The sequence below is a fragment of the Cygnus olor genome, chromosome 2 (genome assembly GCF_009769625.2).
Source record: "Cygnus olor isolate bCygOlo1 chromosome 2, bCygOlo1.pri.v2, whole genome shotgun sequence".
In the NCBI taxonomy this organism is placed as follows: domain Eukaryota; kingdom Metazoa; phylum Chordata; class Aves; order Anseriformes; family Anatidae; genus Cygnus; species Cygnus olor.
The window spans coordinates 20,979,449-21,005,728 of NC_049170.1; the positions used below are offsets into that span (position 1 = coordinate 20,979,449).

The 26,280-nt window shown below is 35.1% G+C and overlaps 1 protein-coding gene across 1 annotated transcript in view; it reads right to left on the minus strand.

The window, feature by feature from the left end:
* MALRD1 (MAM and LDL receptor class A domain containing 1) overlaps positions 1-26,280 on the minus strand; it is a 265,114-nt gene that overhangs the window by 167,333 nt on the left and 71,501 nt on the right. Inside the window, exons 20-24 of the mRNA XM_040550276.1 lie at positions 21,507-21,594; positions 18,681-18,857; positions 16,155-16,332; positions 4,179-4,335; positions 1-38 (exon numbers count right to left, since the gene is read on the minus strand). The exon at positions 1-38 is cut by the window's left edge and continues 73 nt beyond it. Of these exons, the coding sequence (XP_040406210.1) occupies positions 1-38; positions 4,179-4,335; positions 16,155-16,332; positions 18,681-18,857; positions 21,507-21,594 (638 nt within the window). The remainder of the gene's footprint in view (positions 39-4,178; positions 4,336-16,154; positions 16,333-18,680; positions 18,858-21,506; positions 21,595-26,280) is intronic.

The window sequence follows — 26,280 nt, forward strand, 5'->3', positions numbered from 1 at the left end:
CATAGTTTAGAAGTCTTGTTACCAGTTTTACAGAGTACCTGAAAAGGAAATAATTACAGGTCACAAAAAATCTTTCCATTACAAACACACTGCAGGTTCCTTAATTTTGTCTAGAGTATCCTGTATAATTGATCTCTATACCAACATTAAATATCAAGTGCAAAGGGATTTGCCAGTGTAAGCCACTATTCAAAGAAAATAATGCTTTAAAACTTTCTGATCTGCTCTGGGTCTTATCTCAGTTAATTTACCCACTAATTTAGCTGGAACAGTTAACCACAAATAAAAATTGCTCAAGAAAGTGTCAAGATCCATTTGTAAAACATGAAAAACAGCACTAACAACACGTATTAATAGTTCATACATTTACTACATTGCATTAGATTGCTCCGTTATAGTTCCAGGAGAGATTTAATGTCCTGGTTCTATATGATCATATGAATGATTTTTTTTTCCCTATAGATAAAAACTTGTTCTTACCTTCTTAAGACCATATTTTACTTGTTTGTATAATAGAAGACTCACAAATACCTATAAACCTTTGAATAGCCATTGAACTGGAGAAACCTAACACTTCAATATTAGCACATTAACACAAAGTCTTACATATGCTTTACTCCATCCTCTTGGGCATCCAAATTCAACTGAGCTAATAACAACCAGATAGGAGTTTGACGATGTTTCAAGTTGTCTTCAATCAGTACTCACAGAGCTAAACATCAGTTCACCAGTTGCCTGTACCACTTCTGCTTCCAAGGATTTATTGCTACTTTGTGTAATCTTCTTAGGGTACCCCAGACATTTTTCATCTTAATGAAAAAAATGCTTTTTTGAGAATGTATGTAGTCCCATGTGTGTGCATGGTATTGTATAACAGGTAAGTTCTGGCAAGCAAATAGCGGATCCTCCCAGAGGAACAAAAGAAACCAATGTTTATTTGGAATGGAATGGAATAGAAAACAAAATAACACCTGGCTTTATAGACAAGAAAAACTGCTCACAGAAGACATGAATTTTAAGTCAAAAATAAAATGGAGAAAAACGGAGGTTACAAATATTACTTGAGAGAATATGGGGTGCTGAATAAGAGATTTTTCTTACTCTTACATACATGCTATACAGGTGTATGAATATAGATATAAATGTTTGGGACAATATAGACAGATGTACAATTTTCCACAAACTGTACATTACCTACTAAATTATAAATCCAATTCCTTCATCAGTAATTCATATTTTCTCTCATATCGTGCCAGAAGTTACAATTTTAAAGATGAACATGCCCATAAATTTATATCTTATTAAAATCTAGGGCTTCTCTGTACCCTAATTTACCTGAAAGCTTTGCCAGTTGTTGAAAAATGGCTTCTAATACTTTGGTAGAGTAAGCTATAGAAACCAGACAAAAATGTTTCCAACAATTATTCAAACTGAAGTCGCACAATAAAGTGACAACTAATCAGTGTTTAAGAAAGCCACAGAAACACAGGAAGACAGACACTCGTGCAAATAGCATGTCCTTCAACATGTCCTACATTACATTTGATGGCATGGACACAGACTAAGATGGAAAAATCCAAACTTGTGAATTAAATAAAAATGTGATAGTCATGAGGGAGAAGAGTAATAAAAGGATGTAAGTGATATTCAGCCACAGAAAAGATTCACATTTGTATAATACTTATAATCTTTAAAAGAAAATAAAGACATCTAAATAATTATATTTTCTCTCTCTGAGCAGAGCCCAGCAGCCGCCCCATGTCAGATCAGAGCCAGCTCCAGCTGGCTTCAAAAGGGACCTGGTCAGAGCCAAAGCAATAAGTGATGTTGTTTGCGCCTCTGAGAGAGCAGATTCAAGAAAGAGGAAAAGCTGCTGCACAACAGAAGCTGGGAGAATGAGGAGTGAGAACCAGCCCTGCAGACACCAAAGTCAGTGCAGAAGGAGGGCAGGAGGGGCTCCAGACACTCAGCAGAAGTTCCCATGTGGCCTGTGGAGAGGCCCCTGGTGGAGCAGGCTGTCCCCCTGCAGCCCATGGGTCCCACATGGAGAAGATCTCCACGCTGCAGCCCGTGGAGGAGCCCCCGGTGGAGCAGGTGGATGTGGCCTGGAGGAGGCTGCGGCCCATGGAGAGCCCTCGCAGGAGCAGGCCTGAGGCCGGAGCTGCAGCCCGTGGAGAGGAGCCCACTCAGGAGCAGGTGGTCTGGGGGAAGCTGCCACCTGTGGGGGACCCGTGCTGGGGCAGTTTGCTCCTGGTGGATGGCCCCCGTGGTACGGAGCCATGTTCTTGAACAGCTGCTGCCTGTGGGAAGCCCACGTGGGATCAGTTTGGGAAGGACGACATCCTGTGGGAGGGACCCCATGTGGAGCAGGGGCAGGGAGTGACCGTGAAGGAGCGGCGGAGATGAAGCGTTAGGGACGAACCATAGCCCCCATTCTCTGTTCCCCTGCTCTGCTTGAGGAGAGATGGTAGAAGAGGATGGATGGAGAGGGAAAGGTGTTTTCAGTTTGCTTTTAGTTGCTCCCTGCTCTAGACTAGTTAGTAATAGGCAATAAATTACATTAATCTCCCTATGCTGTGCCTGTATTGTCCATGATGGTAATTGTTAAGCGATCTCCCTGTCCTTATCTCAACCATCGATCCCTTTTCAATCATATTTTCTCTCCCTTTGAAGATGGGGAGTGAGAAAGCAATGTGGTGGAGTTTAGTTGCCCATTAAGGTGAAACCACCACAATAATTAAGCAGTTGAAACGAGATACCTATTTACAATGTTTAAAATGCAATAGTTTTGTGATTTTCCTTTGGTACATCTTAAAATCAATTAAGTTATAAAGGGGGGGAAAGTCAATTACGTAACAGAGGGACATTGTCTCCTGCTAGAGGCAGTGGTTGGGACTGAGATTAAAAAAAAATTAAAAATCTCACTATGTTTGTCTTTTGTGGTGGTACCTTCATCCTGTGATTAATTGGGCTGTCAATTTCTGCAAAAGCATCTGTGGACTTACTTCCAAGTAACATGGATTCCTACACTCTTCAGAAGCTCTGGGACACTAGGGCAAATGAAAAGAGGTCAAAACAAATTGACCTGTCCCAAAACTTTAAACTGAGGACAAATCATCTTTATACTCTGATCTCCCTCTAATTCTGATGAACTAAAATTTGAATACCTGCCAGTGCCCTAGGAAGATCTCTATTACTTGGGAGAAATTCAGTGATATTTTTAAAAATTGTTTAAGAATTCAAGGAAACACAAAACATGCTTCCTCTGAACACCTAGCAAGACAAATGCATTGTCTGGAGGACACCTAGTTTTCTACTGTCAACATACATTTTGATTTCATCTTCAAAACAGTTGAATTCTGCCAGCTTTTCATTATAATTTTGTTATTCAGTGTAACTGAGCCAGTGAGAATTTATTTATAAAATTAAATTCACCGGCCACAACTAATTTGATACTCACTGCACACATGATTGGGTATCATAACATTTATGATGAGGTAAGTTATTATGCAACATTCATGGGAAATTCTCTTATATTTAATATGATTTGTGGAAAGAACGTTGAAAACAATTTTGCTGTTTTATTCAGTCACTTTGCAGTGACTCACTTGATCTATAAGCTGCTGAACAGTTAGATTTCCTTTACAGAAGTATTTCTATTTTAAATGGAGCGAAGAAAATTGTACTGGTAAGAAAACTTGTTATTGTTAAGTCCTAGAAATAACTCAAAGTTTCTTACATTAATATAATTAACTATTGAAAAATATATGTTAAGCTTTCCAAGGAATAAGGTATTTCTACAAAATTTCACAGTGAATTTTGAAACAACTACTACTTTTTTCTAACTCCCACATTCAGCCAAAAACCTCAGTTTCCAAATACATACTGACGCTTCTCAGTGTTAAGCGGTATTATACAGTACTTTTGCCTATGTGGAAGTTCCAACCACAATAGTTGTATAAAGGTCATCATTTTGGCTTGCTGTAGAAACTTATATTTTCCACAGCTTACACAAGCTAATGCTTCCTTCAGATCTTAACATACTGAGAGCAGTAGAGTGTTAGCAATTATTTTTGTTTATTAGCAGCCTAGTCTCTAATGAAACTAAACAACAAAGCATTAATTTTCCAGCAATTTCAGAGAGTAAAAATAAATCAAAATAAATAATATCTCCATACCTCCAGAGAACCTACTGTTGAACCATTCATATGGTTCCAGAACACAATTTTGCACTTGGGCCCCGTAAGGGAGATGACTGGGGTAGCGATGTCAGCAGTGTGACCAAATTCTCCATTCGAGCTGTCTGCAAACAAATACCAGCCTTCTACAGTATACCTGCTCAGAGAGAAAGGTATTTCTTTATTAAAAGAAAATATTTAATCAAAATTAAGTTCAAGTCATACTAAAGTGGTAATATTTCTTTATACAGATATAGCACTTTCTAGCTGGGTATCTGGATACCCTTTAATTAATAAATGTATTACCAGAATTCCACAAAATCCCTTGAAAAGTCATCTAGTACTTTTATATCACATCCAGACAAAATACAGAGCTGAAGTCTGCCTTTACCCACAATATCACATCACAGCAGCTGGAGGGCCTTTGAGCTCATCCTCCCCCACCCCACCCACCCATCCTCTTTCATCAAGAAAATCAGAGGCCTACTCAAAGCTGGGGTATACATGGATATTGTCCTGCTTGAAATCAAGAAATCCCAAGATATTGGGTGAAACTCTTCCTACTGGGAAAGACAAGGCTGCCTTTGCAGTATGCATCAGATTCTGAGTGTACGCAGAGAGTTTTAGGGTTTTGGGTAGCTGATATTTGGTTCCTGAAAAACTTTCCTTTCAAAGAAAAAGTGGCAGTTGACCAAATACAAGATTCTGTTCTCTTTAATGGAGATGCTACACACTCCATTGCTGAAAAGATCCTTTCCAGCAAGGGCTTTTAGACTTGACTATAGGACCTACATTACTTAAAAGGTCCTTACCTGAAATACCTTTATTAGGATTTCCTGGCTTTTCAGTTTGCCTGTTTGGCCAAGCTCTGTGCTACAGCTCCAAAAAGTAGCATCACTGCAATCGTGAGAAGGCAGTGACTGTACCAATAAGCATTGCCAAGAGAAATGTGGGGTATGCCAAGAGGTTGTTCCCAGACTGGAAGTTTTTGCAAACAGGAATGGTCAGGACTACAAGGTACATATTCAAGAACATATTTTTAATTCACAAGCCTGCTCTAAGTAGGTAGACTTAGAACAACATAAAGGATTATAAGACTATTATCTGTGGTATGACTCAGCAGTAACTTAGCTGTCTTTGCTGCACCAGCAATATTAAACAAATATTGCAAAACCTTTTTTTTTTTCCAATAATCTACAGAAGTCTCTCTGAAAAAATCTGATAAGCATTTTTTTTCTTTAAAAGATGTTATAAATTTAGAAAAAAATAGCAGTTATTTGAACAAAACAGATTACAGTGCTTACATTGAAATCAACATGTATTATTTAAGTGATAAAATAAATATGAAACTAGCACATACAGATTTATCACTGTAAAGTTACCAGAAAGTTAGTAGATTACTTTTTCTATGTATAATAATTAACATTTAATAATAAAAAATAACATATTAAGGTATATTACTTAACTTGTAGGTCAAGGAGAGTCTGAATTGCATCTTATATTCAGTCATTTTAGGAGTAGTATAATCTAACTAGAGGCAGTACATAGTACAAGATAGGCTAGAAACAGGTAAAATTATCTCTATATTCACAGCAATTTGCTCTGAGGATTTGAAGTCCTTTCATTCATTCATTCATCCTTAGAATCAAGTATGCAGTAACTTATATCTAATATGACCTGTGACAGACTGATGGTCTGAAAACAGCTTGATCTTCCTGGGTAGCCCAGGGCAAAGAATTTTGCACAGTATCTCCTTACCCAACCTGTGGTTGCTCATAAGCATATATTTAAATGAAAATCCTTTTCCATCTCTTCCTCTTTCTTGACAGAAAAGACTGCTAAAATTTTCCTTCATAGGGAAAATTAAAACCTAGTAATAACCACTGACATAAAACAGCCCTTGAAAAATCCTTGCAAATCAGTATCTGGTTCATTGCTTGTTATGTAGAGTACTGCTTCCACCTCCCCTGGTCTCCTATCAGGAAAAAAATAGATTAAACAGACAACTGCTCTAACCATGGGAAAGTACAGAAAATATTTTAGTAAGTGAGAATTGCAGACTATTCTGAGACTATAAATCTTTTTAGTACAGAAATTACAGGCTATGTCCTTCAGCAGGGCTGAAGGAACATGTAATTATAAGAACTTCCATGGATCAGAAGAGTGGGAGCACTAGTTAGTTAATCAGCCACAGTACAATCCTTTGGCCATTAAGCACTTTCTGGAGGTTTCCCCAAACCTTACCTAGCATGCAAGAATGAGAGAATAATTCTTTTTGTAGATATTGGTAAAGATGTGTGTAAATTAGTGAAGAGAAGTGGGTTATTCCCATAATTTATTTTTAGCTAGGGAAGATGATTCTCTAAACCGTTAATATATTTGCTTTATTTAAATATTAAGTGGAATACTAAAATATCTCATAAAATGAAGGAATTTATTGCAGGAAAAGATAACATCATTTTGCAGACAGTTTCTTACATGCTAATTGGAGAACGTGAAGTACATATGATTCATAATCAAAAAATGAAGACTTTTATATAAAAATTCAATAGTCTGTGGGATGGGTTTCCAATACACATACTTTTAGATAGAAATCAGATACTTGCAAGAAAGTCACTGTCATGATCAGAGTTAACATCTTCTACTGCCACCCATAAAATAGTTATCTACTCTGAAGAGTTATAATGTTCCTTTCTTATAAAAGAGCCCCAAATTTTCTAGAAACAAACAAACAAACAAAAACTGTTTCTAAGCCATATACAAGTACATATTTTTGAAGGAGTAAAAATGTTTTAAAAATAAATCTCAAAATGTGGGTCAAACCTTCATTTGGCATAGGTCAGACACATTAAAGGTGAAACCTCTAGGGATTGTTGATAAAGATAAGAGGTGTTCTGGTAGTATTCTAGGGGAAAGTGTAACGATCTGGGAAAATCTGAATCTTCCTCACAATCTTATTTTTGTTTTCATTCAGAAGCAGAAGAGAGGACTGGCTCTGAAGCTTTTGTTTTATCAGAGATTCATAGAACCACAGAAGAGTTGGGAGACCTTGAAAGATCATCAGGTCCAACCTTTCATGGGAAAAGGGAGCCTAGATACTTTGAATTTCTAAAAATAAAATAATACTAAATGTAAAGAGCTGTATCTCAAGGAAGGAAATCCATACTTCCTAAATTACTTTCCTTTGATCCTGGCAATTTAGACATCTTTATAATTACTACATGCATTTACATCATCCTTGAGAAAGTTGGAAATGAACTATTGCAGAAAATAACTAATAAATAGAGTAAAATATATACAAGCCTTAGGGTAATTCAGTAATAATAAATCCAATATAAAAAGTAATAAAGCATTTTTGTTAAAACAGCTTCTAATAAGCTGCAGTGACAACTGAAGTAGAAACCTACACAGTTACAGATTTTTCAAGCAAGTCTTCATTTGAAATATTCATTTCCCTCCTTTCTTCTGAAGAAAGATGTTGCTTCAATGTAGTAATCTTTTTTTTTTCCCTCAGCTCTGAGTTTTCTACTAGAGTCTTGCCTAGAGATAGAAGAATATCCAGTTCTCTTAAGGTTTGTAAAAACATTTAAAAATTCAGAATTTACTCTGCTGCTGGGAATTCATGTCTTCAGTGGCCTAAGACTATCAGTACAATATTTAGAACAACATTCAAGAGGGCTGTTTACACTCAGCAGAATGGTAAAGAGGTCTGAAAAGCAATAACACTTAAAAACCTCTTACTTCCCAGAATATTCAGTATCAAGTTCAGACCTCTCAGTGAGATTAGTTTGAAAGAGCAGTAGGTTACAATCAGTGCTCTGATGAAATTCAGACATCCATCTCTTACCTGGTGCATTCAGTCTGAAGCAGACCAAAACCACATCTGTCTAGATAATTCATGTCCCATAGTGCATACTCAATATTATTTTTGCCCTTGTTTCAGTGTTCGCTATAAGGTTACATTTAAAACTAGTAAACCAGATTAAGGTCCCTTTGGTGATACACTTCAGTGCTACCCACACAGTGGGTAGGTCACAGGGAGAGTATGTGGTTGCAAAAGAATATTAAGGATGTGTGGGAAAGTAAAGGAAAATGGAAAGATCAGAACGGGCTACATAAATCTGTGGAGAGCATCCTTGTTTATGTAACCTACACTCTTATCACTGATGACCTATCTATCTATGTTGTTGTTTAAAAGCTTTCTGCTAATGTCTGTCACTGACATTAACTTGCAGCATGTTTACTCACAGAGCAAAGGAATCTCTCTCTTTAAGTCTTTAAGCTAGCTGGTATAGAGACATATGTGGAATTTACAGGAAGATGAACATACAATAGGGAGATGAGTTTGAAGAAAGCAATAAGAAATCATATATTTGCATATAGTTCACATGTTATAGTACTGGCATCCTCTATGGATGTATCCTTTGTAGCAGAGGCAGCTAATACGTAGGTGATACCCTGTTCAGTCTGTCAAGCTGTGACTTTTAAAATGAACTGTTTCTTAGTTGGCATATATATGCAGTCACTTGGTATTCCAAAACTTTCCATAAACCCAAAATATCAGTCTTTCTTACTCTGTACAAAAGTTGTTCTCTTCTTCCCTATCTCTATTCTTTGAATGATTTTCAGCAAACATAATAGTTTCTTCATTCATTCTCCTGTGAAGACGGGCTGATATAGCTGGGGATGTTCAGCCTGGAGAAGAGAAAGCTCTGGGATGACCTTATTGCATCTTTTCAATACTTAAAGGGGGGTTTATAAAAAAACAAGGAGAGCAACTTTTTTTGCTCAGGCAGACAATGACAGGACAAGGGGGAATGGTTTTAAACTAAAAGAGGAGAGATTTAGATTAGAGGTTAGGAGGAAATTCTTCACTCAGGGGGTGGTGAGGCACTGGGACAGGTTGCCCAGAGAAGCTGTGGATGCCTCATCCCTGGAGGTGTTCAAGGCCAAGCTGTATGGGGCTTTGAGCAACCTGATCTGGTGGGTGGCATCCCTGCCCATGGCAGGGAGGTCGGAACTGGAACTGGATGATCTGTAAGGTTCTTTCCAACCCAAGCCATTCTATGATTCTGTGATTGCACAATTTACTGACCTGACCCCTCCTTAAATTCCTTTCTTTCCTATTCCAAAAACTACTCCCCACTTCTTTTGATATTATTATTATTATTATCCTTTAAACAAGACCTCTAGAAGTCAATGATCTTGACTTCTTGATATGAAGGTGAGTAAATCTGGCATTGCCTGTATATCTTATGCAAGTGCTGAAATTCAGCATAATAAGTGTGCAGGCACCCCTGCCAGTAGCTGCAAGATCCTAGGCTTGTTTGGAAAATTATTTCATGGAAAGCCTCTTAAAGTGTTGGCAGCAACAATAGATTTCATTAAAATCTTGATACTTGCCCTTTGAAAATAATTAATTTTACCTCTTCTCAGTACTGCAAGCATTTCCTATATAGTGAGATTCCTATGACAGTGTAATTATCCTAATTAGTTTCAGACAGAAATTGCCAACATTTTAATGGATGTAAAAATTTCAACATAAGCAACTTTGCATATTTTCATACTGTGATTTTGTTAATAACTTAATACTGAAAGTATCTTTTAACATGTTGTTAGCAAAGAATGTGCATATATAAAAGGATCCTTGCTGTATTTCCCCTTTCAAGGCATTCAGGAGAACCATGGGAACTGAAATCACTAAATGGGAATTGATAATGAGGGAAAGATCGGGTGTGTTAAAAACAACAACAACAAACAGTTGGAGCCCATCCAAAGAACTAGACCTAGCTGAAATCTGAAAGTGTTATTTATCTGTAGTATTGTCAGGTAAAGTCTCGTGTTGTGACTTGCTTGTTTCACAGTAGTAATTATCATTGTGATGTTTGAAAACGGATCAAAAATTAATCAGCTGAACTTTCCTATACACAAAGTCAGAAAGTTTAAACTCTAACTTAATTTAGTGTTGGACGTATCTCAGATTTTGGTAATTCATCTATGTATCTTCCACAAATTGTTTGTGAATCCCTGACTGAGTGTTTAGATGGATGCATAAGATACCCTTTACTCTCTGGTTTTCATTTAGAGTGAAAACTAAATCTGGTTGGAGAGCAAACAACTCCTTTTCGTAAATGAGTTCCAATTTCTTCCAATTCTTAGCTATAACAAGAAAACACAAAAAGGCAAACAAGAAATAGAAATGCCAGTTTCCTGAGAGGAGTAAGCATGCCAATGATTAGCACATGATAGAAAATTTGCCATTCGAAAAGCAGCAGCTACCCACTTACAACAACTGTAGTAGATCCCTCAACATTGTATCTCCCTTTAGAAATACAAAATAATAATAATTAAAAAGAAAAGAAAAATTTGTAAAATTGCAGTTTCTCCTCTAAAGCTAGTTACTTTTTGTAGATTCTTCAGTCAGTACTATTCAAATAAGAAGAAAACAATATAAAGTGCCATGACCAGGTAGACCTGGCTGGAGAACAGACTGGAAAATTAGTGCACACAGACATAAATTTGGTGCTTTAGATTAGTTAGTGATAAGTTAGTATATAATCACAGCAGAAGAGAGATGAGTAAGGTGTAACCACCTAAGTCTTTGCTTAGTGCTCTGGCACAATTTTTCATATTGTGCTGAGTGCCACGCTTCCATATTATGGCAATCAGAACCAGCAGTATCTAAAATTAAGCAGAAATCGGAGTACTCACATTAGCACACTTGAAATACAGCACTGACACACAACTTACAGCCAGAGAGCAAGGTGCACAATGCTAAATGAACTACAAATAAAATGAAGTACTTTGAATTCTGTTCTCTTTCTCATACTAGCTGAGCAGAACATCTTGGAAATAGCAACCAATATCAAAATAGTTTCAAAAAACATTAGATTTCCTTCTCAAAGCATGATCTCTACACATTCCTGTATATACAGCAGTGCTTTCTCTATGGATTGTGCATTTTCAAATGTTGAAAATCTCTGAACTGAGCTCTAGACATGCGTTTTAAAACTACACAATTACACCTTTTAAAATTGTATACTGTTTGGTACTTTAAGAGCAGAAACTGTATCATTGGTTTAAGGCTACCTTAAAATAGCATAAGACAGACAGACCATACAGACCCGTAGATACCCCAAACTAAGGCATAATAAATTTATCTGCAAACAAACAAGCCTATATAACTGAACAGTAGAGCAAAGATTAGTATGTATCTAACCAGTCTAATCCCTCCCCCCCCCCCCCTTTTTTTTTTTGGCTTGTTCTGTCATTGTCGTTGTTCTCACAGAATGTTCAAACTCTCCCAAGATTTACCAATAGCACTTAAAAGTATTGCAGCATACCAACAACTATGCAAAGCAAATGACCTCAGAGATGAAAGATCCTGTGTTTTGATCATAACACAGCCGTCACTGGCTGTTAGTTAGATTTTCTCCATTGGAGATTTTACCCTGATGGCTTCTGACTGACACAGAGCTGAGATTAATTCATGGCATTTCCATGGCTCATCTGAACCTGACACAACTCATTAGCATTCTGTCATATCTCCATAAATCCTGTGAGGCTGAAGGCAAAGGGAAACAATAGGAACAAGTTTTCTTCTCAAATAACCAAGCTTGAGGTGAAAAAGCCAACCTTAATTTCTAATCACTGTGGGCATTAGTTTTAATTAGCAATTTTCTGCATATCAGTATAGTACCAAATTGTACTTTACTGTAAAAACTCCTCAGTAACTATATATTTGGTTAGCATCACGTGTCTAATACCTATGGTCTTGTTACTAGCCTTATTGTCACCCCAGATATTTGCCAGTGTGCACAGTACACATTACCTGTGATGATTTTCATTACCTGTGATATTTTGTTACTGCTTTAATGAAGTACTAACACAAATTAGTCCATCTTTCACAGCCACTTAGAGAACAAGCATATTCTAAGCTACACCTTGTTCAAAAGACACTCCAGAGAAAAAACTGTTTTCTGAATCTTGAATGTGAGTTCTTCTCCGGAAAAAAAATCCTAATTAAACCAAAAAGGATTAATAGAATGAATTGTTAACAGACTTTTCTGTAAATGATTTTGTCAAGATCTCTGGCAAATCTCTGATTATTGGTAATAATACAAATATAATAAATATAAAAGTAGGAATTTTCTTGACCTTACTGGATAGATAGAAAGGCTAAACTTCTTCGTTTTGTTTCGAAGAAAAAAAAAAATAAAAAGAAAATAAGCTGTATCTTCCTGTGACTTCTGCAGAGCAAGTGACTCTAGAGTCCCTTTGTTCATCTCTAGGTCACTTGGTTCACCTCACCCTCCAGTTTACAACTCCGCAGTTTGCCTTCGACTTCCAACTTTGCACTCTTCCACCCAGGCACTAGGAGGCTCCTGCAGCAATGATTTTCTTCTTGTTATACTTATGGATTGTTCACCTGCCCTTGCACCCATGAATCCTGAGACAGTGCTGTATCTATTAAATCAGGTTTCCCCATGGGGTAGCGATTGCCACTTGTGAGAGAAAAAAAAAAGTCTTTACTCCTTTTTCCAATTCCTTGTTTTACAACTTTCAGTTCATAACTCTGAACTAAGGGGAGAGGGAACACAACAACAAAAGCAACTGCAATACATGGTGAATAAAATTGTAGGTAATAAACACTTGAAGTATCCAATAATTAACAAAAAATATACATACACAAAGTTAAAAACTGGTCAATGTTCAGTTCTTGCCTTTGACCACAGTGTGTTCCAATAGTAATAAGATGATCTTAAGCAGGGAAAAACAAAACAAAACAAAACAAATAAAATAAAAATAAAATAAAATAAAAACAGTAGGAAGATCAAGCAGATCCTCATGAAACACAGTTAAGTTTCTAGCTTCTATTGTAAAAGTTATGGGGGAAATAACCTGTACTGAAGAGGATGTTCAGTTCAGGGAACCTGTATTACTTCTGTTCCTGGCTGGTCATTTTTCCCGTTAATCTTTTGTGTTTTGTTTGTTTGTTTAACGTAAAAAAAAAAAAAAACAAAACCCACTTATCTTTAGGTTAAATGTATCCCATCAGCTACCGGATATTAAAAAAAAAAAAAAATTTTTGTGCATGTTGCTACCGGCCAGCCGAATCCTTTGCACAACACTTTCCAGGTCACAGTTGATGAGGTCTTTGTCCCCTTCATACAAACTACTCCTTAACCAGACTTCACAATTTTGGAGACTACATAGTATTTACCATGCACCCAAAAACATATTTCAGTGTACGTTTCAGTGCTCCTTTTGTTTTCAGTTCTCTGTTAATGGCACAAAACAAGGGAGACATGTACAATGTAACAAGACAATATAAAGATGTTTTTAGCAATGTCAGCTAAGTGAAACGCAGTATGAAAAAAATAAGCTCCTTTAAGTAGTTAAATTCAGCTTTCTCTTCTCCTTCTCCTCTTTTTCTTTTTTTTTTTTTTAATGAGCAGTTTACTTTGGGATTATAATTTTCTCATCTATTTTAAAGTTCTTAGACTCTCAACTCTCTTTTCAGAAGTCAAGAACTGTTTTTAAGAATATTACTTAAAAACTTTAATTTTTCCAAATTCTTCCTATGCTACATACAGATAATGATCGTCTGAAAAGACAAAATCAAGACAGATGTGCTCAACATATGGTGATCAAGCTAATTATTTACAGAGCAATAATTATAATGTGATCTTAGAATTTTTGTTCTACATCCTTTTTGGTTTTGCTTCATTAGTTTTGATGACATATTTGGGTATGAATTATCATATCAATTATGTGCCTACAATATTTTCAAATAACAGTCATATCCAAATATCATTATTAATATTAAAGAATTTACCATACCACTACCCAGTTTCTCTCAAATTTAAAATGAAACAAGCTGTTCTATCCTCCATTTCTCAAGTCATTATTTTCACTTAATTAACGTAATTAGAGGTTCAAGTGCATACACCCCCCCCCCCCCCCCCCCCCATCTTACAATTCATAAGTCTACATGTGGTTGGCCCAGATGTGTATTCTATGAGAAACTGGTGGTTTGGATCTCCAGCAATTCACAGGTATTCTGCTGAAAGAGCTCCTTGTAAACTGTATTGTACTCCACTCTTGTATCAGGATGAATCTACTAATTTCTACATGAAATAAACATCTTTTACTTTAGAAAGCAAATACATAAGATGGAGTATTAGAGCTTCTGTCATTTAAATCCATGAAAATTTGGGGAAAAAAAGATGAGAAAATAAAACATTTCACAGTTTTAATTCAGCAAAATGCTGCTCAGTATTCCCTGCAGTAATTTGGAGGCCTCATGCTCCCATTCTGTTCTATAAGGCAAGAGAGACAGAGAGAGAGAATGAGGAAACAGCACAACCAAATTACATCTCATGTGAAACATCACAACAGCAATTCATTTCAGTGTTGCCTGCAAACCACGATCTTTATGGATCATTTAGGTTCACTTTTTATCAGTCCTTTTAAATATATAGTTAGTTTCATTAAACTTGGAAAACCAAGACGTAACAGCTCCCATCAGTGATCTGATAAAAAGTATTTTGGCAAGGAATAACAATTAGTTACATCTTGTTGGAAACTGGAATACTACAGACAGAAAAGCAACACTGTGAAAGTCTTAGCAGAGCAGTAATATTTTCTTTTTTTTTTTTTAATGCAGTGATATCATTCATCAGAAATATATGTATTATATATATGTATTATATATATATATGTTATATATGTTATATATGTATATATTATATATAATATATAGATAATATATGTATTTCTGATAAATATCACTGCATTAAAAAAGAAAATATATTTTTCTTTATATATATAAATATATAATCTTTATACATATAAATAAATATAAAAATATAAAATAAAATAAATATATAATATATAAATATAATATTATATTATATCATATATATTAATATAATATTAATTAATATTAATTTTATAATATAATATAAATAAAATATTTGTATATATATAATGTGTATATATATATATATATATTCTCTCTATATATAGAGAGAGAAATTAAGCTGAACTTAACTCTAACTACAGGTGTTTGTTTGTTTTCTCGTACTACACTGGTTAATTATTAATTGACAGCTAATTAATTCACCAGACCCTTCCTTGGGGAAACTTGTACTGCCCACCCCTGGCAAAACTGCACGGATAACAATATCTAGTAAGACAGTAAAGAAAGTCTATAGTGTGTGTATACCATCTAAGAAGGAATTATTCCCAAACTAATCAAGATGGTGACCACCAGAATCCAAATTAAACCGTAACCAATGAATTGCAGTCTGCTTTCAAGCAAGTGAGGAGTCAGCTTGCAAAGAATTAGCATGAAAAATTTGTCATAGTGAAGAGAGTGGAAACAGCAGCAGCCCAAACTTGATTTTGTTATTCCAAAAGTTGCTTTGCTGGTAAAGCAACAGACCTGCACAGACCAGAGCATCCTCCTCACTGGATACTACAAGCAGTCCACATCCAACTGGTGAGCTGACAGTTGAGGTGCTACAAGGGGGCTGATTTCTCATGGCTTATGTATAAGTGGATTGTAGGTTGTGGCATGGATACACATAAAGGTGGAGCAGCTGTGTCTCCAAACCAGAACAGTGTGCAAAAATTGTCTTCCCAAAAGGGGGAACACGTTTGTATCCTGCATGTCCTCTGACAGAGGAGGTGCACATGTATTACTCTAGAAAGGCAGGTGTTAGAACCTTTAGGGATTGCTTACAGAAGAGCATTTAGAGATTTGTACCTGTTTATTAATATTTTATAACTTGATTCATCTGTTGTATTGACAATGCTGACTCTGTTTATTGTCAGTTAATTACATGTCAATAATAAATCAGTAAACTGCTTCAATACTGAGAACTGGGCATTTTTTCCCTGTGGTTATCCATATATGGCTAAACTCAAACTGTCCAAGAGACAGTTGAGTACCTGAAAAACTTTACTCACGTAGTATGATCAGTTGATGGGCAGTGTTCTTCTTCCCCAGGATATAGATTTGCTCCGCTTCCAAGTTCCCACTTAAATACATTTGTGTCGTGGATGGAATCAGTTCTTGAATTTTGTTCCAAGGCTGGTTGATACCATCCGCACAGGGTACGATCCTCAAAATTGCAGACTTCCATGGCTTTAGAGATGAACAGTGAATAATACTTCATGTTTATATAAAAATAGGGAATCATTAATTTATATTATGATAAAATAAATAAACTGGCAATAAAAAGGATTCAATTTAAAGTATACAGTGTATGCTTACTCACTATGAACATGAATAGTTTTTCCCTCTACAGATAAAATACCAATGATATTTTCCATATTCTTTTCTAAGAGGCTAATATACTGATGACATTAGCAACTCATTGCTCATTGGATACAAAATCCTCCACAGAAACTCTGAAAAAAAAACCACAAACAACAAATCTTTGTTTCAAGCAGTCCCTGAAACACCTGAAAGTTACACGATAATGCAGCTATTTGGCATTGGTGTCAACTACTGAATAGTTATCTTACTAAATAAATATGCAGCTGCTTGTGCCTCAGTTTTTTAATTTCCTGAGCAACTGGACAAGGAAAATAGGTTCACTACCAACTGTTCCTTCCAATGAATCCCCCTAAAAGAATGTTTAGATGAAAAAACAATCAATCAATCAAACAAACAGTTTTTTGTTCTGCTACTTATTGAATATTTATTCTCTAGTACACAGTTCCTGAATATTCTGCAGAAATTTTGACTATAGGTGATAGAGTGAGGAGTGAGTGAGTTTTAATTTATAGCTTTTATATCTCCATTAACGAAGCAAACCACAACCAGCGTGGTTACTCATATAAAGATGTGATGCTTCTTGAGACTGATGAGTGACATAGTATCAAGGTATTCTTTCTTTCTTTCTGTTTCTTTCTTCCTTCCTTTCTTCCTTCCTCCTTTCCTTCCTTCATTTCTTTCCTCCCTTTTTTCTTCCTTTCTTTCTTCCTTTCTTTTTAAATTGCTTTAAAAACATTGTTTCAAATGCCTCTGAGAAAGATAACACCTTCCTGAGAACAAATTTCTGCCCTTAGTCAGGACATACTTAACTCCTATTCCAGCATTGTCATTTGAGTGATAAATTGCCATCATTGCTATAGTGATTGGAGACTTCAGACAGAGCAAATATATGAAAGTGTATTCTCCCCAGTACTTATCTCTCTCAGAAGGAAAAGATGTTTTGTGAGACAATGTAAATTTCTGAGGAAAAAAAATCTTCTATACAAAGGGCCTTGCATGTATTTTTCAGTGCAGTTTTTTCAAAGGTTGGTGTTTATGCACTCTGTAAGAAATTACCCAACTGACATTTATATAACAGATTAATTCATGTAAGAAATAGACAGAAGGGAGCCTAATGATACTTTTTCTAGTTGAGTCTTCAGCCCTTAAAGAAGTGATTGGAGTTTCTACACCATGTGTAATGAATGCAGAGTTTTAATCATCAGTGAGAATAGGTCAGCTTGCAAAGACAGATGAGGTCAACGTCTCTAGATGTCTGTCCTTCTCATTAGTCATCTTCCGAACAACAGTAATTTCAACTATTGTGCTTTAAGGGAAAACAAAGTCTTTCAAAGTTTCTTCTAAAATGCTGTAGTGGGAACTGCCTTAATTCAAAGCAATCAGGAAATGTCTTAGACCTCTGTGGACAACAGACAATGTCTGGTGACCCTGTTCATTGTCCCAGCTTCACTATTCCCATCTGACTGTCAGAGCTTTGGGAATTTAGAGACTGGCATTTGCTGACTTTTATGTGAGTATGCCACTCCGCATACTCTAGCCTAACAGCTGGCACCTACAGCAGGGTTAAATCTATTATCCTTCTGACCTAGGAGTCAGTAACTCTAATGTAACCCTAGGTTCCTCTGCCAATTCAAGATTTACAACTTATTTGGATGCAGAACAAAATCAGAGTTGTCAAATAAACAAAGAGGTGATGGCAAAAACATCCTCATGTCCCTTATGTCCATAACTGAATTTCACAATTCAGTATTGCTGAAAATACTTTGGGGGGGCGGGGGGAATCACTGAAGTAAGAAATGGACCCAAGTCCAAGTCCAAGATATGTGATCCAAATACCAAATACAAGACTATAGAATTATTCTCTCTTCAACTCTGGCTATTGAACATTCAAAAAAAAAATTAATATGCCATTTAGTTTGAGAAGCTGTTTTCATTTAAAAAAAAAAGGGGGGGGGGGGGGGTTGCACTTTGGTAGTAAGTTGAATTGGAATATAAAATACCATGTCTAAATCAGCCCATTAGAAAGCAGAAAGTGCACATCTCACATGTGCTCATTAAGAGCAAAATGTTACTCTTTTTCTGGGGAAAATCATGTTAAAAAATAACACCTAGATACTATTATCAAACGTCAAAGCTAAAGAAACAGGTGTTAAGCAATATATTGAATAGCCACTAACTAATAAGATAACAAATAAAAGATTTAGTATACTCACCACAATCTGATTCATCAGACTTATCAGAGCAGTCAGGTCTAAAATCACACCTCTGGATCATCTGGATGCAATGTCCAGAGGCTCTGCAGACAAACTCATTCTCTGTGCAGTTGTTCATGGGGAGCGTGGCAGGAACTGAAGTTCCTGATAGAGTTGTAGATATTGTTGGCAAGTTTCCTTTAAGAAATGAAAAAATTTCTGAGAAAGAGAACCAAGGCATATAGATTTTTAACTATTTCTTCCCTTACCACTCACATCCTTTCTCAAGGATAAAGTTTTACTGGAAACAAGCCTGGGTGGCCATGTTGAATGTCTTAAATGCCTCCCATTGGGAAGTGAATTGAATGTGTAATGGCTAGGTTTCCTCAGTGGAAAGCACTACATTGGTCGTGTTAGCCAACCACCATTTGTAAAATCCTCAACACTTGTAGGAATTTATTTATGCCTCTTACACGTCTTTCAAATTTAAATGAAATTGGTCAGTCATTTCAAAAACTGTCACAGAGACTGACAGAGTAATCAGAAAAAAATAATTTTCCTGTGAAATAAAGCTAACAGATTATTAGATTATAATGGCCGTATTTCAACACATCAATTACTGCAACTAACTGTTGAAATTACTATATAACTTTCTTAACTTTAAATTTCATCATTGAAAAAAATAGTTTTTCCCGGTAGAAGAATTATTCTGAGGTCATCAGCTTCTCCCACTACTTCTTTTCTGTTTTATTCAAACTCATTACCACATCTTTTAAATCCATTGTCTTTCTCTTTTCCTCTTATTCTTTACTATGCATACTATGCACCTTTCTTCAGGCTAACTCCCATTTCTTGAAAACCTTTGCTATCACTGTCCATAAAAAGAATTTTCATTTTGCAATTCCTTGTTTAAATTCAATCATTATTGAAATCATTAGCTGTAGTGCACAAAGCACTACAGTAATAGTAATACAATAAAGTAATACACCTGAGTTAATTAAAAAGTACATGTGAAGACTTTGATATAAAATGTATCTGGGACAGCAAAGATTTTTTTTCCCCCTTAAGGCATAGAGCACCAAGACTGATAATGAGGGAGGAGGAAAAACTTTACGAATTAAATGATATAATAAATAGATCTACAACTCATACTAGCATCATGGACTGTATTGGTCAGAAATTTTTAAATACAGATGCAACATTCAGGTCCCTGCTCCTGCTCCTACTCCACTGGAACAAGAGAAGACTTTTTCAAATACCATAACCTCCTAAAGGAGTCAATTCCTTTCCCTCATTTGAAATAACCCATTTTGTAAAATTTATGAAATACCACTTTGTCTAGAGCAAATATCATTTAATAGCTTATATTTCAGGAATTCAAATGATTCCTCAAAACTGTATGCTCAAGTTTCTACATATTTAATGTTACTTATGATTGACTTTACCATCAGGCTATCAAGCCCATCTCTCCATGGCATCTCTCCATGGTCTGTATCTCTGTATCTAGTTACTAGTGGGACGATACCAGCTGGGCTGCCAGTACTTAATTCCAGGATTCAGGAATGAGATGTGGTTGCCCAGTTTTTTGTCCCTTGTCCAACTCATTAAATTTGGTGGAAAGTGTTATAGCTATTGACTGCTTTGCCTACTATTCCCACAGTCTCTTTGAATCTTTTTTGTTTGTTTGGATTTTTTATGGTGCGGAGGAAGTAGAGGTAGTAAAATATAAAAAGAAGGATTGTGAAATGTCTCAAAAATTATACAAATACTTTTTAGAAGTGTAAAAAGCACAAAGGTTGTTTCCTATTCAGCTGTCTACTATCACAATTGAACAGTTTAGTTTCACTTTTCCACAAAAAACAAACATTTTTTTTCTTATTTTTGAACTTTGAAACTCTGATACACTTTGTACTTTGCAATTTTCTTGTTTATTTTTATACTTATTTATAACTCATTTGAAAATATGTAGAGATTTTCTGGTTAATCTTTGAAAGGTTTTCTTCCTCAAATATAAAGCATTGTACAGTAATTGTGTATTTGAAATTTGTTCTGAATTGCAATTTACATGCAAAATTTTATAATAAATGTCATTGCACATTGTATAAACATGGCAAAATTTGAGTTACTTATCTGCAAAGAAATATGCCACAAATATTCCTACTAGACCTAATTATGTATCTAAAAGAATTTTTAGAATAGCAGAATAAAACACATCTGCACCAAGAAGTTTTAGACTTAGTGCTAAGATACTGATATTTAGAAAAAAAAAAGATTGTTCTCAATTGTTTGCTGTTCTGCAGCCTTTTTATGGCTATAGCTGCAGCTAACAGTCCTCCTAAAACCCCTTCTGTGACAGAGGTAATGTTCTACAATTCTGTAGACGTTGTACTACCCTAGGTAGCAATGACTTCTGAGAAGAAGCTGCCCTATCATCAGAAGTGTTTGTGTGCTGTAGCGTGAGAGCAATTGACACTGTAACATTAAAAATTATTCAGGAGAGAAGAAAGGCTGTATGAAACTGATTTTGTTAAATGAAAGGTCAGTTTGCTTGTACACAGTTAAGTTTTTTTTCCTATTAGGAATCAAAATTCCAAAGAGTACGGAAGCTCCATACCTGTTAAGCACTTGTTAAAGCGGGTTTATTTAAGACCTTATGAGCACAGCAGAAACTATTTCCTGTTGATGGCTAGATATGAGGTAGGAAGGAGGGAAACAAGTCTAAATTTCCTTGTCAGATGTGAGTTACAGTTTGATCTGGTTTTGTTTTTCCAGTAGCAATACTTACAAATGACAGAAAACAATCAGCACGGATAAGAGATTTACACGTAACTTTAACTCTGCTCTTACCATTGTAAAGAGTACAGCCTAGAAAGGACATGTCATCGAGTCCAATGTCTCCAGTGAAGCCATCTCCTACTGTACCTTTCACCAAGATCTGGGGAAAAAACAATTAAAAAAACATTCTTCAGTATATAGTAGACTTCCACTTCTCATTAAATATTTCATAACGATTGATAGAACATTTGTCATGTTTCACACTTAAAATGAGATTAAAATTGTTCTAGGGAATATATTCTATTTAGTGACATTTTACAGAAGACACTAATTATTATCAGCTTTCGCTGGTGGTCACATTAATCATGGTAAACCATAACACTGGCTGGCTTTACATTCATGTAAATCCACTGAAACATCATTGTGATATAAAATGATGGCAAGACATTATCATAACTGACACATTATGATTAGCTCCTTTCGTACTTATCATAGTAACATTAATCGTGATTAATTATAATAATGTTCATGTGAATTCATTATATACCCTTATACAAATCTCTCTGTGATGAAAACAATTAAACAGGTTATAGATGTGCTCTGGAACCCTTTAAAGAAAAATGTTCTACAAATTTATTAGAATTTCCAATGCTATATATGCTTATTTTCTCATTACTGTCTACTGATGAGGAATAGGAGATGTTAGTATTTCTGAATTACTCTATGGATGACTGAATAAGCCTCTTTTCTTCTGACTGGTATTGAATTATAAAAATCCAAGCAGGTGATTATGAAGAGATTTAGTGAGAATTTCCTTGATGTAACTAATTTATAAAACCCACAAAAGAATAAAAATGTCCTCCTCAAAACACACTTAAAAAATATTTTAGCTGATCCACTGGACTTCAAATATTAAAATTGCTTCTTTGCCTTTTATTTTGAAAAATGCTTTTGTGTCACCTTCCCCACCCACATAAACATTCATGCTTCCAGATCACTCTGGAAACCTGCATAAAATTTCACATATGTTTTTCATTTTTTCTTCCTCAGTTCAATAAATAATTCCTACAAAGAAAGTAAGTATAAATAGTGACAAAAATACTGCAGTTGTGCTTCAGAGTAGTGTTACTTCTGGTATTTTTGTCATAATTTAATTTTTAAATATTTTATTTGTAAAGAAAGCTAATTTTCACCAAGTAACGAAGCACTGCTCCCAATTCAAAGGTGCAGTCTTGTGTCGTAATTCTCTTGATCAAATGTCATTGACGTTTTGGAAATATACTCACATTAAATGTCATTTCAAAAATATATGCTTGAATTTTATATTTCAGGATTTCATTTGTCCTATATTAAAGAAAATCATGTGATGGATTACCAGTTTCAGAATTCAGCACTGTATATTAAACAAGCTTCTTGGTAACTTGAAAGTGAGGCAAATAAAAGGATTCTTCTACACACTGAGAACCATTCATGTGATACATACACGGAGCTTTTGTAAGTCTCACTTTAAATTATTAACAAGTGAAAAGAGAAAAAATATAAGAAGTGCAATGAACATCCTTAAAGCTGTAAAAAATGATATCAGTCTTAGCATGTTGAGACTGATAAATTTGTTTGTGCTATTCTGAAGTTGCATATGAATAACAGATTTGTTACTGATGCTGACATCACAAGAGTAAATAAAAAAGATTATACTTTATTTATAGATTATGTCCAATAGACAAAATAGGTATACTACAAGAAGATGGATATATGTCCCTTACTATGGATATGCTGCAGATGTTTAATTTAGCATAAAACATCTAAAGTGAACAATGTAAAATGACTGTATTACTTATTACTGATTTCATCTAGTATGAGATTCTTACTTTTCCCTCAGAATATCCACTTTTTTTTCATGTTTAACTTAAAATAGCTACAACTATTTGTCAACAAAAATAGCACAGAAGTGCATAGAAACAGAAACAATCAAGATATCTATTATTCAGAAATGTCATGCATGAAACTTTATTATTCCAAAATGACAACATTCGCTTCAGTTTAATTTTGACTGGCATACACACAGCATCTTAAATAAAATCTTGACTTTATTTTTAAGCATGAGTTATTATCCACTCATAATTAAATTAACTGTGAGCTAAAATTCAGTCTCAGAGGCAGAGGGTTTGTTAAACTTATTTATATAGTTATTACTAAGACAAAATCAAGCTCTGCAAAACTACAATATTTTTCAGTAGGATTGTGCTGAACTCTGACTAATGTTAATCAGTAGGTTGAGATTCTCTCCCCATCCTTCTCCCCGTGCACATCTCCCCATCCACAAAATTCACATATTCTGAGGATATGCATATCTATCATCTTCCACCAACCTTTACTTGGAGGAGGTAGCATTCCTGCACCTTAAGTAGTAATATTTAGTGACAGAAATAGCATTCCACTGTTTACTGTAGAAGTAACACAATTTAGAAAACCTCTTTATTGTTATGATGATGATTATCATCACATTACTTAGCTGTTTGCCCCCTCCCCCCCCCCCCTTTTTTTTTAATCTTTTATTATTTATTTATTTATTTGCTTGGAGAGCCTGACACTTTGGCATATAGCATGAATTCAGTTAGTAAGACAGAAAATGCAACATATAGGTGTATGTTCAATAGATATTCCTTAATGAAGGAATATAAATAGATATTCCTTAACTTTGAGCACATTCAGGCATAAAAGTACAGTTCTAATCAACATAAGGGAAGCATAATCTATATGAAATTATGGTTTCTTTATAGATTTTAGAAATGAGAACCATATTGTGTTGCATTTGATAGCTTAAAATTGAAAATAGTATCAATTTATGATCTAGTTATGCAGTATAAAATTTCTGTCTGCACTGTGGTTAAACATTGACCACTTAAATTAATTTGCCTTCTGAAATTCTGCAAACTTCATGAGCTATTATTAAACAACCTCCAGGAAACTCATCTACCATGAAGCTCATTTCACATCTCATTTATAATTTGAATGAGAATAAATTGTTCCCAATTTCTCCAGCTTTCAGAATTTTAGAGATCCAGTCTGAATCCACTGAAAGTTTGATCCGCTAAAAAGGTGGCAAAACATATGCTACATAAAAGAGGTGAAAATACTCCATAAGAAGCAAAATGTATTAGAATGACACTTTGTGTACAAAAAAAAAAAGGATTAGTCTTTTTATATTTTGAATAAAGTAGATTTTTGAAGGGTGAAAGAACATTATGACAAATGTTAATAGAATAATTCCGTGTGACATTGTTCTGTATAAATGTTCCATTTCCACAGTAATGCTCATTTCTGTCACTAGCCAATTCCCTCTGAAGGTTAGCAAAATTAAACCTTAATTTCCATGCAAACATAGTTTTAAGTAGAATTGAATTCATTGCAAAATCCACGAGGTACTGACAATTCTAAAGATATCTGAAAGTGTAGGAAATACTGATCTTAGTTCTGATGTACTTGACTAGTCATAGAGCCAAACAATATCTCAGGTTTGTCACAGGAAGTGTCAACTGTGTTACTTAGTGATTTTATTAGAAGTTAGAACTTGCTAATTTTAATTAGGGTTATTATTATTATTTCTGATTTTTTTTTTTTAAATGGTTTGCTTTGAAGAGAACAACCACAGAAGTGTATAATAGTACAAATAAATTACAAATATTTTGTTGTAACTCACTGAAAGCAAATGCAGTATAGAAATTCATACGCATTTCATTGCATATCTCTGAAATAAACTAATCTATATTTTAGTGTTATGCATATACAAAGGAAAACATTTCATGCCATCAAGAAAAGTAACCAATTTCTTAAAGAGATGACAGAGTTTTTGTAATTACAGATAATGGACAAACTGTAGAGCCATTCATTGCATGAAATCTGTAACAAAATTTCATCCTCCATAAATCCTTGTAATGAAGATATTTTCATGTAACATACAAGTCACAGTAAGACTTCACTTTATGACCATTTTTTCAAGAATAAGTAGAATGATATCTCAACAAGTACACTGAGAAGGGAAACTATTTAATAAGTGAAGACAAATTCTCAGAATAATTGTGATAAAATCTGTGAAATTTAGATTTAATTTTGACTTCTTTAATAGTTTATAGTTTCTTTGATAAGTGATTCTGAACATGTTAATTTTTTCCTCTCTAGTTTTGTTCATCTGTTTCATCTGTCATCAAAGAAGTCTGCTCTGCGGGGCCTGAGACCATTTCCCAAACCTCTGATCTAGGCTTCCAGTAGTTGCATCCTGACTATGTGGCACTGAACTCTTCTGTTCCTTCCATGCATGGTGTTCTTTGAAAGAGCTCGGGTGCACTGGCAAGAAAGGGTGTCACAGTATGTTGTATTCACCCTGGGAGGATTAATGACCAGGCAGTCAGGGTTACAGGCATAATGGGGAGCCCTTCTACCCCTTAAAACAGGCACAAGTAGAAAAAGCTCATCAACTGCTGGAAAAAACATCAACCTTAGGTAACCAAAAAATTCCAACACTACAAGTACAGAAGATTGAGATTCTATTGACCATGTTCAATAGCCTGTCAGTCCTTTCCTTTTGTTTCCATGAAAAACACATTAGAAGTGAATACTTCAGAACTTCCGAAGTTGAAACAATGTCTTTTTCATGCAAGGGTCCAAATTAATTCTTATAAATGATCTTGAGGATATATACAACAAAGCTTCAGTTGTTTCATATAGTCCTGTAGTGAATTAGGCAACATTATTTACCTATAAAGACTTATGCAGGTTCAGCAGTTTACACACAGATTCGCTTATACTGTATACAGATTCTTTTTTTTCCTCCCAGCTACAATGTCCC